At 52.6% G+C, this 17,892-nt stretch overlaps 1 protein-coding gene across 1 annotated transcript; it reads right to left on the reverse strand.

Annotated features, from left to right (window-relative positions):
• Positions 1-462: 462 nt before the first annotated feature.
• Positions 463-10,644, reverse strand: Pkdcc (protein kinase domain containing, cytoplasmic). Its single transcript, XM_042675510.1, has 7 exons — positions 9,992-10,644; positions 5,872-5,994; positions 5,044-5,315; positions 4,102-4,181; positions 3,731-3,838; positions 1,503-1,676; positions 463-1,315 (listed from the first exon to the last, which is right to left on the reverse strand). Exons 1-7 carry the CDS (start codon positions 10,628-10,630, stop codon positions 1,230-1,232), a joined length of 1,482 nt encoding a protein of 493 aa, XP_042531444.1. The 5' UTR covers positions 10,631-10,644; the 3' UTR covers positions 463-1,229.
• Between the last annotated feature and the right edge of the window lie 7,248 nt (positions 10,645-17,892).

Below are 17,892 nucleotides of genomic sequence, written 5' to 3' on the forward strand. Positions count from 1 at the left end.
AGGCTCTTACAAAGAAAAGTGCCCATGAGCTTGTGGTAGGCAGTAGTGATAATGGCCAGTGATGTTCTAACCACATGCAGAGGCAAAGTGAACCTGCTTTCCATAATTCCTTTTTGAATGATTTCCCCTCTAGTTAACGGAGGTGTCCAAAACGCACCATGAGCCCATCACTACCATGGGTTAGAGCTCTGTACATAAGGAGCTGGGATATGTTAAAATGAGAACCTCCTAGGGGAAAGGGGAGGGGATACAAGGTGGGAGGTTGGTACTATGGGACGAGGATCTGAGAACACCTTTTATTCCATATTTGCCACTGAGATTTTATTCTGCCAAACACACACACACACACACACCCAGGTTAGGTAAGTAAATCATAGCCCAAGAAGCCATGTCTTGAGAAGGGTTTTTGTCAAGAAATGTCATTTTATTAGCGGATTAATTTTTGTTTTTGTTTTTGTTTTGTTTTTTACAAAAATAAACAATTTAATGAACAAGAAGTACAAAAGCTTCTGGATATACAAAATCCAGGAGGGGGAGAGCCTGGTTTGGGCTGCTTTGTGGCTTTCACTGAAAGCAAATGAGGCAGAAAGGCCCTGGCTCAACCCCCACCCCAGGTCCTGGCTCAAACGCAACCTGCTCCTCCACTCTTATCTTGGCTCATATGGTCGTGTGTGCTGCTGCCCCGACCCCTAGGCTGGCCTGGGAGTGCCCCCTGTCAGGAGAACAGAGGCAGACTCTGCAGGAATGGGATCATCTCTACCCCCTTCACCGAGTCTCCCATCTGGAGCTGAGAGAACATTCCATGACTGATTATCCCCACGCAGCCTCCGCCCGCCATGGCATGTGGCAGTAGTGGCGGTGGCGATGGCGGTGGCGGTAGCAGCAGCAGCAGCAGTAGCAGGGCTCTGGCTACATTCTCACACCATGAACTGTCCCAGTTCAGACGAGCCTGAGCCTTGCTCGCAGCCCAGAGCTCAGGAAAGGCAATCAGTCTCTCAACCAGTCATTGCAGTCTGGGAGCCAGCAGTCTCAGACCTAAGCTGGCAAACTCACATTTTAACATGTTGCATTATTGCACATTTGTCCTGGTCACATCGGTCTGTCTGGGATGTCAGCCTTGTTTGCAGGGATTCCCAGGTGACAGGCAGGGCCTCTAGTGCATGTTACTTGCACCACAGGCAAGCCCACCTGGTGAGGATGGTCAGCTGGTCAGCTGAACTCTTCACAGATCAGCCAGGGGCTCTCACATATATGGTTTTGCTGGGATCCGGGACCACTTGGCTCCATCCAGTCTTGAAAAAGACCAACTTTCGACCTTGGAGCATAGGAAAAAGGTAACAGGTCTGGATGTTTCTCTCCTTGGAGGCAGAGCCACCCACCTAAATTGACTCCTGAGCACACAGATACCTCTACCTCACCAGCTCAGCCTTCCCTCTGGTTTCTGCCCAGTACTCCTACGAAGTCTAGCCATTCCCTCAGAATGCCCTCTCCCTCTGGCTCACCTGTCCAGGTAGTCTGGTTGGTGACCACAAAAGCGTGGCACTGAGCATGGCTCTCACATACATCCACAGCCTCAGCCAGGTTGAACACAGACAGGAGGCAGCTGCCATGGTGATAGGATGGCCAACAGCGGTAGTCTTCCTGTGGGATGGTGCTGTCTGGGATACGCTGGTACTCTATGGGTTGGGGATAATGCAAAATGAGAACTGTGTGTCTTGGCTGAGGGCTAGGGCTACTTTCTGAATAGGACTGCGAGACTCATTTGCTAGGTGAAAGCTGATGTGTAGGCCAGTACCCTCAGCAAAAAGATGCAGGTAGAGGGCTGGGAAGGTGGCTCAGTGGTAGAGCGCTTGCCTTGCAAATGTGCATGAGGCCCTGCGTTCGATTCCCCAGCACCACATAAGCAAAAAGAAAAAAGCTGGAAGTGGCGCTGTGGCTCAAGTGGTAGAGCGCTAGCCTTGAGCTGAAGAGCTGAGGGACAGAGCCCAGGCCCAGAGTTCAGGCCCCACAACCGGACCCCTAAAAAAAAGATGCAGGTAGATCTCTGTTCAAAGTGGGCTGATTTCTGGGTGTTGGTGGATAAAGTCTGTAACCCTAGCTACTCAGGAAACTGAGATCTGAGGACTGCAGTTCAAAGCTAGCTTGGGGAAAGAAAGTCTGTGAGATTCTTATCTCTATTAACCACCAGAAAACCAGAAGTGGAGCTGTGGCTCAAAGTGGTAGCTGCAGGGACAGTACCCAGGCCCTGAGTTCAGCTCTCTGACTAACAAAACAAAACAAAAACAAAAAGAAAGAAAAAAGAAGAAAAAAACCCCAAGAGGCTGATTGTGCAACGATGGCCAAACAGAGAGTTGGATTTTGGGAAAGAAACAACTCTCAAATCAAAGGCCACGGCACTTGAGCACAAGTGGACATATACGTGGGACAGAAAAACAGACAGGTGGATACACACAACCACCAGCTGTTCAGGCTGGCTGCTGAGGTCAGGGCATTTAAGTCATTTAGAGTCAGACTTCTGAAACCTCACTGTTCATGTGCAGGCCCAGGGAATCTTATCTGGGTAGGGCCTGAGAATCTGCATTTCTAACCAGCTTCTAGTGCTGGTTAGAAGTCACATCTGCTTCTGGCCTTGGGGACAGAGGTCCTAACCTCAGATAGGCTTGGGAGGGCACTCATAGAGTTTTGAGGTTAAGAGGTATGCAAATGATGAAATGAAAAAAAAAAAATCCCAACAGCCATGGCTAGAGTGTTTGCGGAAGGGGCTGAGGTCTCTCAGTGATGCAGAAGGCTCCAGAGGCTCAGAGAGCTGCTTGGCTGCAGGCCTCTTGTCCACCCATCTTTCTCACTGTTGCAGGGAGCCCCAGTTCTAAACTGATAATGCAGAATCCCTGGGCCTCTGGCCACCCCGCCCTCCGGCCTCCATCTCCTGCCAGGGACTAGACCAAAGTCCAGGGCTGGCTGTGATTTATAGCCCCATAAACAGAGTCCTCAGGGACAGAGCCAGCCATTGTTCACCTCGTTAAACTTTATTTACAGGGCTAACGAGGGCTCCCCCACCCCTAAGACTGGCCAGGGCTCCTTGAATAAGGAGGCTGCCCACCCCTTGCCCCCCTGCCAACCACAGCTAAACCCCAGGCTTCTGTGGAGGGACCACAGCCTATAACCAGTGGCTAGAATTCTCCCCCACCCTGGGAGAATCAGCTTCTTGGCTGGCTTTGGGGAAGGGCCCTCCACCTCCAGTTACTCTTCTAGCCCTGTGAGTACAGAGGAAGGAAAGAGAAGCAAACACATTTTGTGTTCCAGCTGTGTAATAAGAACTGTGCTAATCGCTTTTACACACCTCACTGGCCACAAAATCCCCATAAGAATTTTGTGAGGTGAGTGATATTGCACCCAATTCACAGATGAAGGAAGTGAGGCCTTGGGGGTAAGTTACACAGCCAGGACATGGAGGGGTCTGAGGACATTCAGTTCAAGACAGAATGAGTTGTGTGTTTGCTTCGTCAGAGATGGAATCTTCAAGTGGACCTCCCAGAGTCATCGGATCACTCAAGTGTTCTTAGGATGGTTTTTAGTGACCAGGGCCCCTGGCCTGGGGGGAAGCGGGGGGGGGGGGGGGGGGGGGGAGGGAGGGGGGAGGGGAGGGGGCGGGGAGCCACTTAGCTCAACTAGGGTGGCGTCACTCACTCTTCCACATCTCAGTCACCAGATCTCTTTTGGAGTCACTCACCGATGCTGCTGCTTGTCGTGGAGTTCTGCAGATACTGCCCGCTCCGGAACAGGTGCAGCACGGCCTCCAGCTGGCCCAGGGTCTCGTCCACACCCCAGGTGAGCTCGCCTGTGAGTGCAGCACAGGTGTGACCTGTGATGGCTTGCCCGGGCGCTCATTCCTCCCCACAGGGGCAGCGAGGCTGTCCTTACTGCCTCCAGGCGGGCCTTACACTCAAACAACTGTGGCCTGGGAGGGGAGGGCCTTTACTACAGAATAAGCCTTGGGAAAAGATGGATTCTGGGTCCAGTGATGCTGTAGTTGGTTCCTGTCCCCACACACACCTTGGGGAGGTGCAGATGGATGGGAAGCAGATGGGGTCTGAGTCTCACCTGTGGCATTGACGATACTGTCCAGCAGAGGCCTGAGCGAGAGTGGGGCACTGTGGGGCAGGAGGTATGTGAAGAAAAACCTGTGGCAGAGGGAAACCAGGGAGTCAGGGGCCTGCTTTTTTTTTTTTTTTTTTTGCCAGTCCTGGGGTTTTGACAGTGCCTGGGCACTGTCCCTGAGCTTTTGCTCAAGGCTAGTACTAAACCACTTGAGCCACAGCACCATTTCTGGCTTTTTCTCTTTATGTGATAGTGAGGAATCAAACCTAGGGCTTCATACATGCTAGGCAAACACTCTACTACTAAGCCATATTCCCAGCCCAAGGGTGGAGTGGGGTGCTGCTTTTAAGGATACATCTTTTTAAAAAATCTGAGTTGAGACAGATACTAGCCTAGCTGGAAAGCAAGATCCCTCAGCCCTAGTGATCAGGCACACCCGCAGGCAGTCTACTCAGCCTTGGGCCATGGGTCTGGGCACAGCTGTGACCACAACTAACTTCAGACCAAACAGATCTGAGACTTGTGCTTCCCCACCATTCCCCACCTTCCAGCCCACACTGTCCTCTGACTGACCCCAGCATCACAGCAGCCCCCTAGCTGGGGCTTCTCAGCTATAAGCAGCTTTGCAGAGGTCAAGAGCGAGGGTGGGGAGGGGATATGCCAGTTCTACCAGGCCTTGGCCGAGTCCAACGCTATTTTCAGAAACCTTCAGCTGCCCCCCTCTAACCCGGCTTCTCCTTGGAGTGGTCTATTTTTAGCCTCAGCATCAGAAGCCTGAACATTCTCTCTTAACTGGGTGGAAGGCTTTCCCTGCTCCATGGCTCCATTGGCTAAGGCTAGTCTCCCTCCCCAGAGGCCTCTAGGACCCCACGTTAGCTCTCTGCCCAGTCATACCCTTCTAGGCCCACCCTCCAAGGCTGGAGTTCCCAAGCAGATGGTGGTCACCTGTAGGCATTGTAGAGATTCCTCTTCTCATTCATGCCCTCACACCAGCCCTGGTCTGAGCAGGGCAGAGTGAAGTTCCTGGCTGGAAACTCGAGCGTGCAGTCAGCATTGCTGGTACATGGCGTCTCCTCCACTCGGGCATCATCCAGGTCTGTCACCTTCAGCTCCCCATCCACCAGCACAAACTGCCGAGGGCGGAAGTCCAAGAGAGTGACCGAGCCCAAGGGAGAGTGGGCCAGGTGGTGGAGGAGGCGGCCAAGGCTGAGGCAGATCTGGGGGCAGACAGGTTGGGTTGGACCTCCTGGACTCTGGGATCCCCTCCCTCATTTCTCTTCAGTAGGCTCCAGTACTCCATAAAAGTTGGGGCTTTTTAGAGAGGAAGCCCCTGACTTCCCACTAATCCTTGGCTGGCTTGACCCTGCAGGTGTAATACAGAACAGGTGGGCGATGGCAGTCTGGAGATTATGGATCTCTCCTCTGAGGGAATATCTTGAGTGTGGTTTTAGGTCAGTGTATTAGAATAAAGGGAAGGTCAAACTGATCTTAAGGCTGTTTGTGGTCTCAGGAAACTAGCCCTCCTGTGTTGTGTGTGGCACACATGTACGTGAACACATACTTGCGGGGAAAGCCAAAGCATAGCCAGTAAAATCCTGTATCCTGTTTTTTTTAACCCTTTGGCCAATAGCCTAAACCAGCCTGTGTCCCTTCCGCTAGTCTGACCCCGCCTCTCCAGGCTGAGGAGGAGTCTGAGCTGCTGGAGAAGGCTGCCTTCTAAGGGAGAACCATCCCAGCAAGGAGCCCAGGGGCCCATCCCTCCTTCCTGCTCACCCGAAATCGATCCTCCCAGGAAGTCTGCAGCAGCTGGATCATTTCCACAGGGGCACCCAGCTCCGTGATGGTAGTCAGGGTGTCTGGGATGTCCTCACTGTCTTGGTAGCAGTAGCCATAGAGCTAGGGGAAACCCAGGGCAGGTCATTAGGTCGCAGGGTGGGGGTGGGGACAAGGAAGGCCTGTCAGATGCCCCCTCCTTCTGCTCTGAGGCCATCTCTATGCCATTGCTTGGGCTCAGGCCAGAGGAGAACAGCTTGGCAAGTCTGCCTTCTTTTCTTTTCTTTTTTTTTTTGGGTCCGGTCATGGGGCCTGAACTCTGGGCCTGGGTGCTGTCCCTCAGCTCTTCAGCTCAAGGCTAGTGCTCTAGCCACAGCACCACTTCCGGCTTTTTTCTTTTTGCTTATGTGGTGCTGAGGAATCGAACCCAGGGCCTCAGGCATTCAAGGCAAGCGCTCTACCACTGAGCCACCTTCCCAACCCTGCCTTCTTTTCTTGAAGCCAGAGTTCTTACTGACTCTATCAACTTTCTGAACTTTTGCCACTTAGGGATTTGGGCAGGTCTGGCTACCATGTGTTAACCAGGAACTGTGCTAAATGCACTACATGCATATAATAGCCCTAACAGGCGTTATGGGTGCGAAATCATCAATCTCAGGCGGGGAATCTGACTCAGATAAGGTCACACAGCTAACAAACATAGGACCGCAAATGAACATTTATATGCTACTCAGGTTCCACCTCCCCGTTCTTTCCAAGAATACCATTTGCTAATACACAGGCCAGTCCCAGCCTACTCCTCACCATTTCCACTCTCTGGCAGCTTAATTAATTTTTCTCCTATGCTCTGGTCTTGTGGGAGAAAAGGCAGAGGCACAACCCTGGGTGCTCTTTGCCTATCTGGGAAGGTGACTAATTAGTGTCAATGAAGGTGATAGCGAAGGATGGTTTTTAGGGAAGATGAGATTTTTAGGGGGCCCTATCTGAAGCATAGGCTTGTGACAGGGGAGGCACAGCTGACTTTGTCACTAACACTCACCTCAGAGTTCACAGGGGTCCCTGCTTCTGCTGGCCTCTCTCAATACAGGCCACAGCAGCTTGTGGGGTAGAAACACAAAGGCCAATTTGTCCAGGCCACATGAGGGAGAGTGTTGGAGGGCTGGGGTAGGGGTGCGGAGTCTGTGGGCTAGATGTCCCTGCACACTTTCACTCTCAGGCCAGCGTGCTCATCCTGCGGGCCCCCCTGTGTCCCCTTCCTCTTGCGGGTCCTGGTGGCTCTCCTTCCCCAAGGCAGCCAACTCTCCTTCATGAGGGTAGCAACTCAGTGTTGGGTCGTTAGATTCCCTGGAGTACGACTTGAAGGAAGACAGATGCAGTCCCAAGGACCCTGCTTTTGTCTTTAGTCCATATCCCTCACCGACCTAGACAGGCCCCAGGCCCTGGGTGGGATGGGGGAAAGGTAAAGAGAGTAGTCTTGGGGACTGGTTCTCATTTTCTTGCCCAGAGACTGAGCCTTTGTGAGAAACTTCTGATGGTTATTAAACACCCCGAGGTCGTTAAATGCACTGTTAACGAGGTATTAATCAACACCCCTCAGGAAAGAATAAAAAGATACCATTAACCTCTCTCACCTCCCCCCCCTCCAAGCATGAGGCTAAGCATTTCGATCCCATCTTTTGTTTGGGAAAGGAAATATATTCTAGCTTGGCTAGGATCTGGACCCAAGCAGGCCTGGGGCCCATCTGAAGCCAGAGGCCCCAGGATGATGGGTATGTGTCAGGGAAAACCCTGTGCCCTTTGACCCTGGGCTATAGAGGCATCTGTTTTGTGTGTGAAAGATATAGATGGAGACAGGGGCAGAGAGAGAGAGAGACACACACACACACACACAGAGAGACAGAGAGACAGACAAGAGAGAGAGAGAGAGAGATGAGAGAGAGACAGACAAGAGAGGCAGAGGGGGTTGGGGAAGAGTGTATTGGAGTTAGGAAAAGATGGACCAGAGCTCAAGCATGGAAGGGCCCAGTTCACCCTGCTGTCCTGCATTTGTTATTAGAGCCCACAGCACAACTTTAGACTCTTCAGAACAGGGAAAGGGGCCTCAATAGCCTGCTATGGGGAACTCTAGAAAGGTTCTCTGGCTCCTCCCTGATTCAACAAACAGTTGAACGGTTTTGAAATTTTGAATGATTAAGAGGAATTAAAACAACAGGAACTGTAGTTCTTGGCACATGGTGGTGTCTCCTGAGCAGGGAGACTCCATTTGCAGGCTTCCTTGCCTGCAGAGGTAGCCTAGCTGAAGAACCCAGAGGAACACTGGCCTGGGAGCCAGGCAGTAATTGGGAGACCTACCCTATAACAGTCCCTAAACATACTATGGACTCCCTTGTTTCACTGGGACCCTTATTAGCTTAGCACTGCTAATCCACTAGCTCCAGCCTCAGCGACCCCAGATAGGCCTGGACCAGGGCATGGGTGAATTAGAAGGTATTTCTCCGGTATCTTGGCATCAGGGGCCTAACATTACAGGGGCAGGCCATTCTTTGGACTGGGGACTGTATACATGCTTGTTGAGAAGTCTGGTGAGGCCAGTGAGGGAGAAGTTTCTAAGATACAGGAAGGCATGCTAAATGCCAAACCTGATCTAAAGAGAAGGACTTAAGTCAACCAACACTGAATATCCTGCTAAGCCACTCAAGGTCCTTTTGCCCCTGCTGAATCTGGCTGGCACCCTAGGATTTCTACAAACTTCCCAAGAGCCCTTGGGAAGTGAAGAGAGTAAGATCCTCCCAGTTAGAATGGCCACGTAACCAGCCGCTCATTCCCTGAAGCTCGGGACACAGTTGTCAGCCATGCAGCCATCATAACCACACACAAAGGTGGCTCTGCCCAATCTTCTACCATCAGTGCAAGGCACAGGACCCTGTCATAGAGTCTGGCCAGGGTGAAGGTGTCCCAGGGAGACTGTGAGCCAGCAGGAGTGGACGTGGTGTTCCAGTCTATTCTAATTTCCACTGCCCTCCCTCCAGGTTTGGGGTCCCATGTCACTCCTGAGGAAAAGAGAGGCAGTGCTGGGCTTCTGGTCAGCTTTCTGGGTATAAAAAGATTAATCAGAGTGGCTGAGAGATGGGAAGTGTAGGCAGGCTTAAGGCTGGGGAACCTGTGCTAATGCCGTATTTTCCCCATCAAGATCTCTCAGGGGTTCCCCTCTCAGTCTGCTTGGACTTATGTAGAGGGAATAGTTGTTCTCATCCCAGACAGACTCAAGGACAGAGACCTAGGAGAGAAATGGGCCGTTAAGGCAGTGCAGATACTATGAGAACAGCCTGGAAGTCAGCTTGGAGAGAACAACATGGACCTCATCTCTCTTGCCATTTTCCCCAATAAATAGACAAGTTTCACCCAGTGGGAAACCAGGCCCCTGGGCTTCTCAACTTGGCAGGCTCTTGACCATACACACTCAGATAGTAGGGCACTCAGACCCTCCACTACTTCCCTAAGACCTAAGGCTTCCCCAGTGGGTCAAGTGAACCCATTCTAGGGCCTGGGAGACCTAGGTCATTTCTGGGAAAGGCTGTGCATTCATTTTCTAGCTGACTCCTTCCAGTAGCTTCTGGGTGGGGTGGGATGGGGTGGGATGTGTGGGCCTCTGTTGGGAGTCCAGTAGACTACGGGTCTCCTTCCAGCCCTTCTCAATTCCATTGCTTTCCCACTCCACCTTTAAAGCCACATTGGGTCCCCTGGAAGTTTAAAGGTGTGGGGGTTGGATTTCTGTTATCACGGGGGACCTGATCACTGGAAGCTGACTCAGGCACGGATGTTTGGTGCCTTACTTGGCAGTTAGATCTAACATCCTAGTGTTCCATACCTCAGCGCCAGCTGGAGTTTGGGGGGCCTCTTATCTTTAAGGGATGTGTGCAAGCTGAGAAACCCAGGAGCTGCCGGTAAAGAGGGGCTCACCCAGGGCTGAGAGGCAGGGTGGTGCAGTGTGCAGTGCCTTACTTCGGGTCTGCACCCGGTGTACTCCAGGCAGTCCCTGGCGCCTGGAGCTCTCTTCCCGAGTGACCAGGACCCGGGCGCTCCCAGCTAAGCCCCTCATTCCCGCACCCCGCCCGCGTACCTGCAGCACGTTGGGGTGCCGCAGCCGCTCCAGCAGCACCATCTCCTTGAGCAGCTTGTGGGCCGCCAGCCGATAGCAGCCCCTCCGAGCCCCGAACTCGCGCACGCAGCTGCCCAGATCGTGGCCGCTGAAGTCCACCGCCTTCAGCGCCACGGCGGCGCCGCCGGGCAGGCGGACCCGGTACACGGCCTTGGTGTAGCCGGAGCCCACGTACTGCGCGCCAGACACGTTGCGGAGCGCGGCGCAGCCCAGGCGCGGGCCCTGGCCGGGGGAACCCAGGCCCGGAGCCGGGGGCCAGCCTGGGGCGCCGTCGGGCGGGGGCCGGGCCCGCGGGGGCCGGGGTCGCTGCAGGCCCGGTCCGCCCGGAGCCAGGTCCATCAGACGCCGCCGCTCCGGTCGGCCGGCTCCGGGCCCGGGGCCCCCGCGGGAATAACGCTGCACCTCCTCGTAGCGCGCCCGGATCTGCCGGGCCAGCTCCCCACGGCCCCCGCGACGGCCCGGGCCCGGGGCTGGCGAGGGCCCCGGGGACTGGCCCGGCCGCGGAGGCTCCGAGCCCGGTGCAAAGAGCACGTTGAGCACGGAGCCCAACAGGAAGGAGGCGCAGAAACCCGCGGCCACGGCCGCCCTCCGGCGCCGCATCGCTCCCCTCCCCCCCCGGCGGGCGGCCCCGCGCGGCTCCCCGGCCCCGGCCCCAGGCGGCTCAGGCTCCGAGGCGGCTCCGCTGCGCGTCCCGCCGGCCCCCTGCCCAGCCCGCGCGCATGGCCCCGGCGGCCCCGACCCCGGCCCCTGGCGGGCGGCACATCGGCCTGACACTTGCCTCCCTCCCGCCCAGCCCCCGCCGCTTATACGGCCCGGAGCCGCCCCCGCCCCCGCCCCGCCGCCCCGCCCCCGCTCCCGCTCCCGCTCCCGGCGCGAGCCCGTCCTCGGCGCCGCCCCCTCCGGCCGCCCGGCCCGGCCTTCCCCGCTGACTGACAGCGGGACCTCCTCCCGCGCGTCCCGGCCTGGGAAGCGGCGCGGAGGCGGCTCCGGCCCTGCCCGGCGCGCGGCCCCCCTAGCTCGGGCCGGCGAGCGGGGGAGGGGGCGGCGGCGGCGGCGGCCCGGAGGCTTGGGGGTCTCCCGGCCCCAGGCGAGGGCGGATAACGGGACCGCCAGGCCCCATTAGCGGAGCGGGCTGGCCAGATAAAGGGGCGAGGCCCGCGCGTAACGGGCTCGGGGAGGGGACGCGCCGCTGAGGCCCAGGTGCGGGGATCGGAGAGATCCCGTAGCTTCCTCCTCCCGGGGACCCCGGTGGGGCCTCGAGGCGGGCTGGACTCTTTGGGAAGGCTTGGGGTTCGCCCTGCCCTGGCGGGTGGGACTGGGGCGCGGTGGGGGGGCGGTCAGCCCGGGACGCTGGGCTGGGGTGAAGAAGAGGGCTTCTAGGAAGGCGGCACCTGCGAGCGCGCGTGGGACGGGAACCCCGGGCTCGGAGGAGGTCATCGCCGGGCGTAAAGTGCTCTGTTCAACTCCCTTCTACCAAGACTCTGGTTTTCCTTGTGTCTGAGGCCTCAGATCTAGCCGGAGGTTTGCCCCCCCCCCGGAATCCCCGAGGTCTGTGGCAGATTACTAACCATACGTAGTGAATGCATTTGTGCCCCCGCACTTCTGTGCTCTGGTGGGGTGGTGGGAAGGGGCTACTGGGTCCCGGGAAGGGAGTGTGTGTCGGGCGTCTAAGCTGGTGCTGACTCCACCAGAACTTCTGGTCCCTCCTTCTCCCTCCCTGATTGCATCATTAGTGCTAATTGAGGGGCTTTCACACGCCAGTGCATTAGCTGTTTGGAGTGAGCGCCCTGCTCCTGGGAGAGATAAGCCGCTGCCCCTCCCCCTCGCAGGGTCTTTTTTTTTTTTTTTTCTTCCCTCCCCTTCTTCCCCACGGCCCTGAAACTGCCCTTGTCAAGATCCCTTCAATCTTCCGGGTGGGGGCTCCCCCAGGGTGGATTGATCTCTCCTCCCTGTAGTGTCAGGGATTCGCTTGGAGGTGGGGTGACTGGGGACGGAAGAAGAAGGGTCCAGAACCTCCTTTTCTGAAAAGGTATCCAGGGAGGGGAGATATCCTTGGAAGAGACCCGGAGTTCCCCACCTACAGAATTCTGGGTCTTCTGTGTTTAGAAAGGGGTCAGATTTCTCCCAGTTCTTTTGGATATAGGAATGGGGAGATAAAGGCCAAGTCTTTTATGGTCAGTGGGATCCCAATCTCACTGAAGTAGGCTTTGAGGCTCTGCCTTTTTGGTCTCTTAAGACTCAGAAAGTGGAGGTGCAGGCTAAGTTAGGAGGCGTGGAGGAGGCAAGGTGAAAGAAGCCATGGCCCCTGAGCGCTCTGTGTGTGATGGAGTCGGGTTTGCTGTTCGCCGTGTTCCTGTTTAGCTGCTCTGTCCTGAGCTAGTCCCTGGCTGCTGGCTGTGCAGGGGGAAGCTCTGAGCAGATGCCCTCCCCAGCCCTCACACCAGATGTCTTTGGTCTAATTAACTGTGCTGGGAAAACCAACCTGGGTTTGTAAACAGAGCTACTGGCTAAAGTCAACAGGGAACAGCAGCAAACAGCAAACATTCCCTTCACACTCAGCCTCAGTCCAATTCAGGGTCCCTTCCCATCCCAAAGGAAAAGCTGGGTGGATCAGAAGCCCCTTGGCCCACAGCTGAAACTCTTGTCTATAGGATCCAATATGGTTGCCATTTCCCTGTTATTATCACAGTTTACTGGGGAGGGAGGGGGAATTCGGGGAGTAGTTGCCATCCTAAAATAGGCTCTGTCCTTCTTTTTGGCAATTTCCCCAGAGCTAGATAGCTCAGCCAAGCATCTCATCCATGAGGAAGCCATGGGGGTATGTGTGTGGGACAGTCCTCGAAGAGCTTTTCTTTGGGGCCTGCCCTGCTTTCATGTCTTTGAGAAGCCTCTGTGGGGAGGGCTTGGCATTGTGGGACTGTAGCTCAGAGCGGGTGAGTATAACGTGAACATTGTTAACTTCGTTACACATCGTGTAGGTATTATAATAACATGTTCTGAAATTAGATAATTATTCCTGTGATATCTCTGCCAAGCTTCAGTGTTTCTGTTATGGTTTGAAAGTTCAATGCACACAAGGGCCTGAGAAAGAGGCACAAATGTACACACAGTGCTCACACAGAAGCCCACCAAGCAGGAGATTCATATCCAGGAATACAGACATTTCAGTGGTCTCACACTTACCCTGCCTCCCCCCTTACTGGACCTCCCCAACCCATGTATATGATCCACAATTGAAGTAGGTTTTTAGTTTCTGAGCAACAAAGGATTGAACTTTTTGTATAGTTAAAGAGGTTTTGAATTGGCAGTTCTTAACCAAATTTTACTTGTTTGCTTGCGTGTGTGTGTGTGTGTGTGTGTGTGTGTGTGTGTGCGCTCGAGCGCGCGCGCATGTATGCCACCCAGGGAGAAGAATCATTTTAAAGAACTGGAAGGCATGAAATAATATGCTGTGCTACTGCAGGCCCCACGTTTGCTCACCCACCCAAAGACAAGGCCCAGAGCCTGGGTCTCACAGGCCAATGCTTAGGCCAGTGTTCTCCTCAGAGTCCCCTGCCCTGTCTTCCCACTAGAGCTTTGGGACTGGAGGCTCCTCCACCCATCCCAGAGCTGCCAGTAGTCAGTCCTCAGACCTGTGTTAGCACAAGAAGATTAAGGCTTCAGACTCACTGTGTTTTCTTGCTTTCCTCTCCCCACCTGTACTCCTCTCATCCAAAACACAAACTCGTGTATCCATGCTTGGGAAGGACGCAGCTGGCCCAGACTTCGACGTGGCTTATTTATTTGAAAGTGTGACAGATACCTTCTTACCTCATGTTGTTAGGTCCTCACAGGCAGTCTATATCATTGCGTCAACATTTCCCAACAATCTTCTTTTTTAAACATTTATTTATTTATTTTTGTCAGTCCTGGGGCTTGAACTTAGGGTCTGGGCACTGTCCCTGAGTATCTTATGCTTAAGGCTAGCACTCTACCACTTAAGCCACAGCACCACTTTGGGCTTTTTCTGTTTATGTGGTACTGAGGAATTGAACCCAGGGCTTCATGCATGCTAGACAAGCACTCTACCACTAAGCCACATTCCCAGCCCCCAGCAACCTTCTTTATTGTCAACATACTTCCCTTCCAATCCAGGTCTTATTTTGGAGTGTCACTCTCCTTAGAAACCTGGAGGCTACATGGAACTGGGCCACAGGCCTCCATGAACTGCCTCCAGCCTTGTACTCTCCTCCCTGTTCCCCTGAAGAAAGCCACACTTGATGTCTATGCTGTCTCCCCATCCACTATCATCTTTCTTCTTGAGTCTGAAGTGCCTGCTTCCAGCCTTTCTGCTCTTTTGTTTCACCAATAGCCTCTTCAAGATCTTCTGGAAGTAGTAAACTAGAGACAATGTTTCTGTATCTGTAGTACATGGGTGCCTGGGATTTGGAGGGTATAATCTTAGAATCCCATGGTTGTATTTCCTTTCAAAGGAAATGTATAGAATATATACGTATATATATATATATATACATATATATATATATATATATATTCAAGTATTGGGAAACTTGTGTAAAGAGCTTGGGGCTTCAAGATTTGGCCACAGTCATGTCTCTGTGGGCAAATTTAGTTAACTCCTTCCTGAGTATTAGGGGGAGTGTCATCGGGAAAATGGGGGATTCCAATGGTACTTACTATCCAGCGGTTGAATAGGTGAAATGTAAAAATAAGGTGCCTGGCCGAGGAGAAGCCCTTAAGGTGTGTAACCTACTACTAGTATTAATAATATTGAACAAATAACATGTCTTTGACATGTTAAGCAACTTGGTTGGCTATATTTCTGCTTAGAAGCATGACTGACTTTAATGACTTTTTATCTTGGTTCCTATTGGTGAAATTTCTCAGCCTCCTGGGCTCCCTGTGGACCTGGAAGTTTTACTTTTTCCCAAATCAGCAAACCAGCAATAGATGAAAGGGGCCTCTCTGGTCCTCGTGTCCAGACAACAGTGAACTATAGAGGGAAGACTATGGATCAGAGCCTGGGCTCCAGCCTCTTGATGCCACAAGGACCAAGAGCAGGGCCCTGGCTTCAGCTTTGTCCTCCCTAGGGCCAGGCACTGGGTGAGGAGACTGATTCTGGAAGGAAGGGGAGAAGAGGTGTAGCCAGGCAGCCTGCTCCAACACCCCCACCTCCCCCAGGTAGGAAGTGAAGCTGACATTTCCAAAATATAAAAAACAGATGATGAAGGTCAGGTTTCCTACACACTGGAGAGGAGATGCCCCAAGGCAGAGTCCCTAAGAAATTATCTGAGGAGAGAGAGAGAGAGACAGAGAGAGAGAGAGAGAGAAAGAGAGAGAGAGAGAGAGAGAGAGAGAGAGAACAGAGATAGACAAAGATGCAGAAACATGAAGAGGGTGATTCCTTAGGGTTGAGACCATGCCTTAAGTAGAGACTGTCCTGAAGACTGGGAGATGGAGAGGAGCTCAGCAAGGCTGAGCTCTTCTGTTCTCCTGGCTGGATGAAATGGCAGGCATAGGGACAGGAGTTGACTGTGGCATGTGTGTGTGATACATGGATCCTGATGACAGGGCCAGTGGAATAGAGGCCTTCCTCTTGGTGAGGAGCCAGGGAGGTAATTAGAAAATAATATAATATACCTCTGACCAATCTAAATGTGCCAAGTTGTTGGGGCAATCAGTGTTTCTTCTTCGTGGTCAATGGAGAAAGAGGTAATTCCCTTTGAGCAGCCTCAGGGATGTAGGTTGGGAAGTAGAGATAAAGAGGAAAGAAAGGGAGGCTGAGTTTATTCATTTGGCTCTGAGCTTCTAGAGAGCTGACAGTGTTCTCCTTCTTCTCTGGCTCCCTCAGAGGTGGGGACCCAGGCTCAGGGGAAAAGCTGCTCTGCACAATCAAAGGGGTTTTGGCCTATCTTCTCCTCTCAGGAGCTTGCAATGTACTTGTAAACATTCACAGAACCTAAAGTAAATGTGAAAGGTTTAGGGGTGGGGTGGATAGGTAAGAAAGAACTTAAAAAGCATAAACCTTTACCTGGAACACAGATGGAGAATTTCCATGTTCTTGGAGCTTGCTGCACACCAGGAAGGGTCTGACCTTTGCTACTTTCTGTGAGGTAAGCATAATTGCACCCATTTTGCAGATGAAGGAGTAGAGCCTCATGAGATTCAGACATCCGTTGAATGCATCAAGAGTCCCGTGTGACAGAGCAGATAGTCCTGAAACTGAGAAGACTTCATAAGTGAAAGGGAAAGGCAGAGAGGAAAATACATTAGGGCCTAGAAGTTCATTAAGGTCATTTTTACCTCCAGGCAACGAAGCTTGGTCATAAAGATTTATTGTTTTATTGTTCTTATTAATACTAATGATAGGGCACACTTATTAAATGCCTTTCATGATCACTTAATCCACTTAACAACGTAGGCGATAAATGCTGCTATTATCTCCAATTTCCATGATGAGGAGATTGACGTAAGGGTGGTGAGGTGCCCAGAGACATCTGTTTGGAGGCAGAAGCAGGATTTGGGCACAGATGCCTCTGGCTGCAGAGTATGAGTGTTTCCTTTTCTTGTCTCCCCCTTTAGCTCAGGGGCTGGGCTCAGCTTGGCTGCTTTCAGCTACAAAAATCCCATGGGTGGGTGGTCTTTCCAGCACCAGCATTCCAGTCTTGGTTAAAATAGAAGTGTGTGATGATGGTAGAGCCTTTAAAGGATTTAGGGGAGCCTGGTGGGGAAGGGGAATGGCCAGGTCCAGGGGAGAAAGGGGAGAACCATTGAAGGGAGAACCACAAACCCAGGAGCAGACACTAAATTCCTGCAAGGTGTTCTCAGAGACCCCAGAAGACGCTTTGATAATTTCTTCTTCCCTTTTCTTTCTTGATGGGAAGCAGAGAACAAAATCAGGAGCAATGGTCTACAAAAGGGTTAATGAGATGCTAGGAGTCTGTGTGGAATTGGAATATTTTTTTGAAAAATTCCAAAAAGCACGTAAAGGGAAGTAAAAATGATACAAAATCACTCCGTTGAAAAGGCTTGCCGAGAGTAAGAGGACCATCATCCGGACAGCCATTTTACTCCAGCCCCTCCCCCCCATCCAACCCCATCACCACAGAGTGCAAAGGCTCTGTCAGATAGCCCAGTACCCATCATCCCCTGCCTTGCCAGCTTTCCTTGGTTTCTGTCACTTTGGTACCATCAGGCTCCAAGGTTAGACACCACAGTGTCTTTGATGTTCCTGAGCTCAAAGCCAAGTCCCATGCTGCTTAAAGAGATCTCTTGGAGTTGTCCCTTTGATCCCTCATTGCCGTTCCTCCAGTTTAGGCTCTTCCTCCCACATCTGCTGTGTGGCTTGGGTCTCCTTAGTGCTCGCCTACCTCAAAGCGTGTATGGGCACCAGATTCCTCTGCCAAGAACATTGCTTCCAACACATCATTTCCCTGTTCTAAAAATCTTTGATGATTTCCCCATCATTGAGCCTGGCGTTTAAAGTCAGTCACAACCTACCTCTTGGATTTTTGTATATACAATTATTTCTGACTCCATATGCAGCCTGCCTGCAATCTTAGAACAAGCTCTGCTACTCCCTCTGGATGACACTCTTTTCCACTTGTCTGAAAGTTTGTCCATGGCTTCCCTTCACTTCCTCAACCCCCAGCTTGGTAACAAAGAACCTAGTATAGAAATGAAATTGTTTTTGTTTTCTCCTTCTGTTTTAATTGCTTTGCCAATTAAAAAAAAAAAACAATCTGATACAGTGAAGTTTCCCTAATGTGTTCACCTTTTTTCTTCCTTTCGCCCCTTTCAATTCTGTTTATCAATTATATACTTGGACAGGTACCAAACAATTAGAAACACAAAGGTAAATG

The sequence above is a fragment of the Dipodomys spectabilis genome, unplaced genomic scaffold (assembly GCF_019054845.1).
Source record: "Dipodomys spectabilis isolate Male_0828 unplaced genomic scaffold, ASM1905484v1 ptg000026l, whole genome shotgun sequence".
Lineage (NCBI taxonomy): Eukaryota > Metazoa > Chordata > Mammalia > Rodentia > Heteromyidae > Dipodomys > Dipodomys spectabilis.

Excerpts from the sequence above, each read along its gene's own strand:
- Pkdcc (XM_042675510.1), bottom strand. The coding sequence starts at position 10,630 with ATGCGGCGCCGGAGGGCGGCCGTGGCCGCGGGTTTCTGCGCCTCCTTC. Across the intron at positions 5,316-5,871 it reads CCTGGGAGGATCGATTTCGG|ATCTGCCTCAGCCTTGGCCG; the intron begins GTGAGCAGGAAG and ends GTCTGCCCCCAG. Across the intron at positions 1,316-1,502 it reads CAACCAGACTACCTGGACAG|GTCGAAAGTTGGTCTTTTTC; the intron begins GTGAGCCAGAGG and ends CTATGCTCCAAG.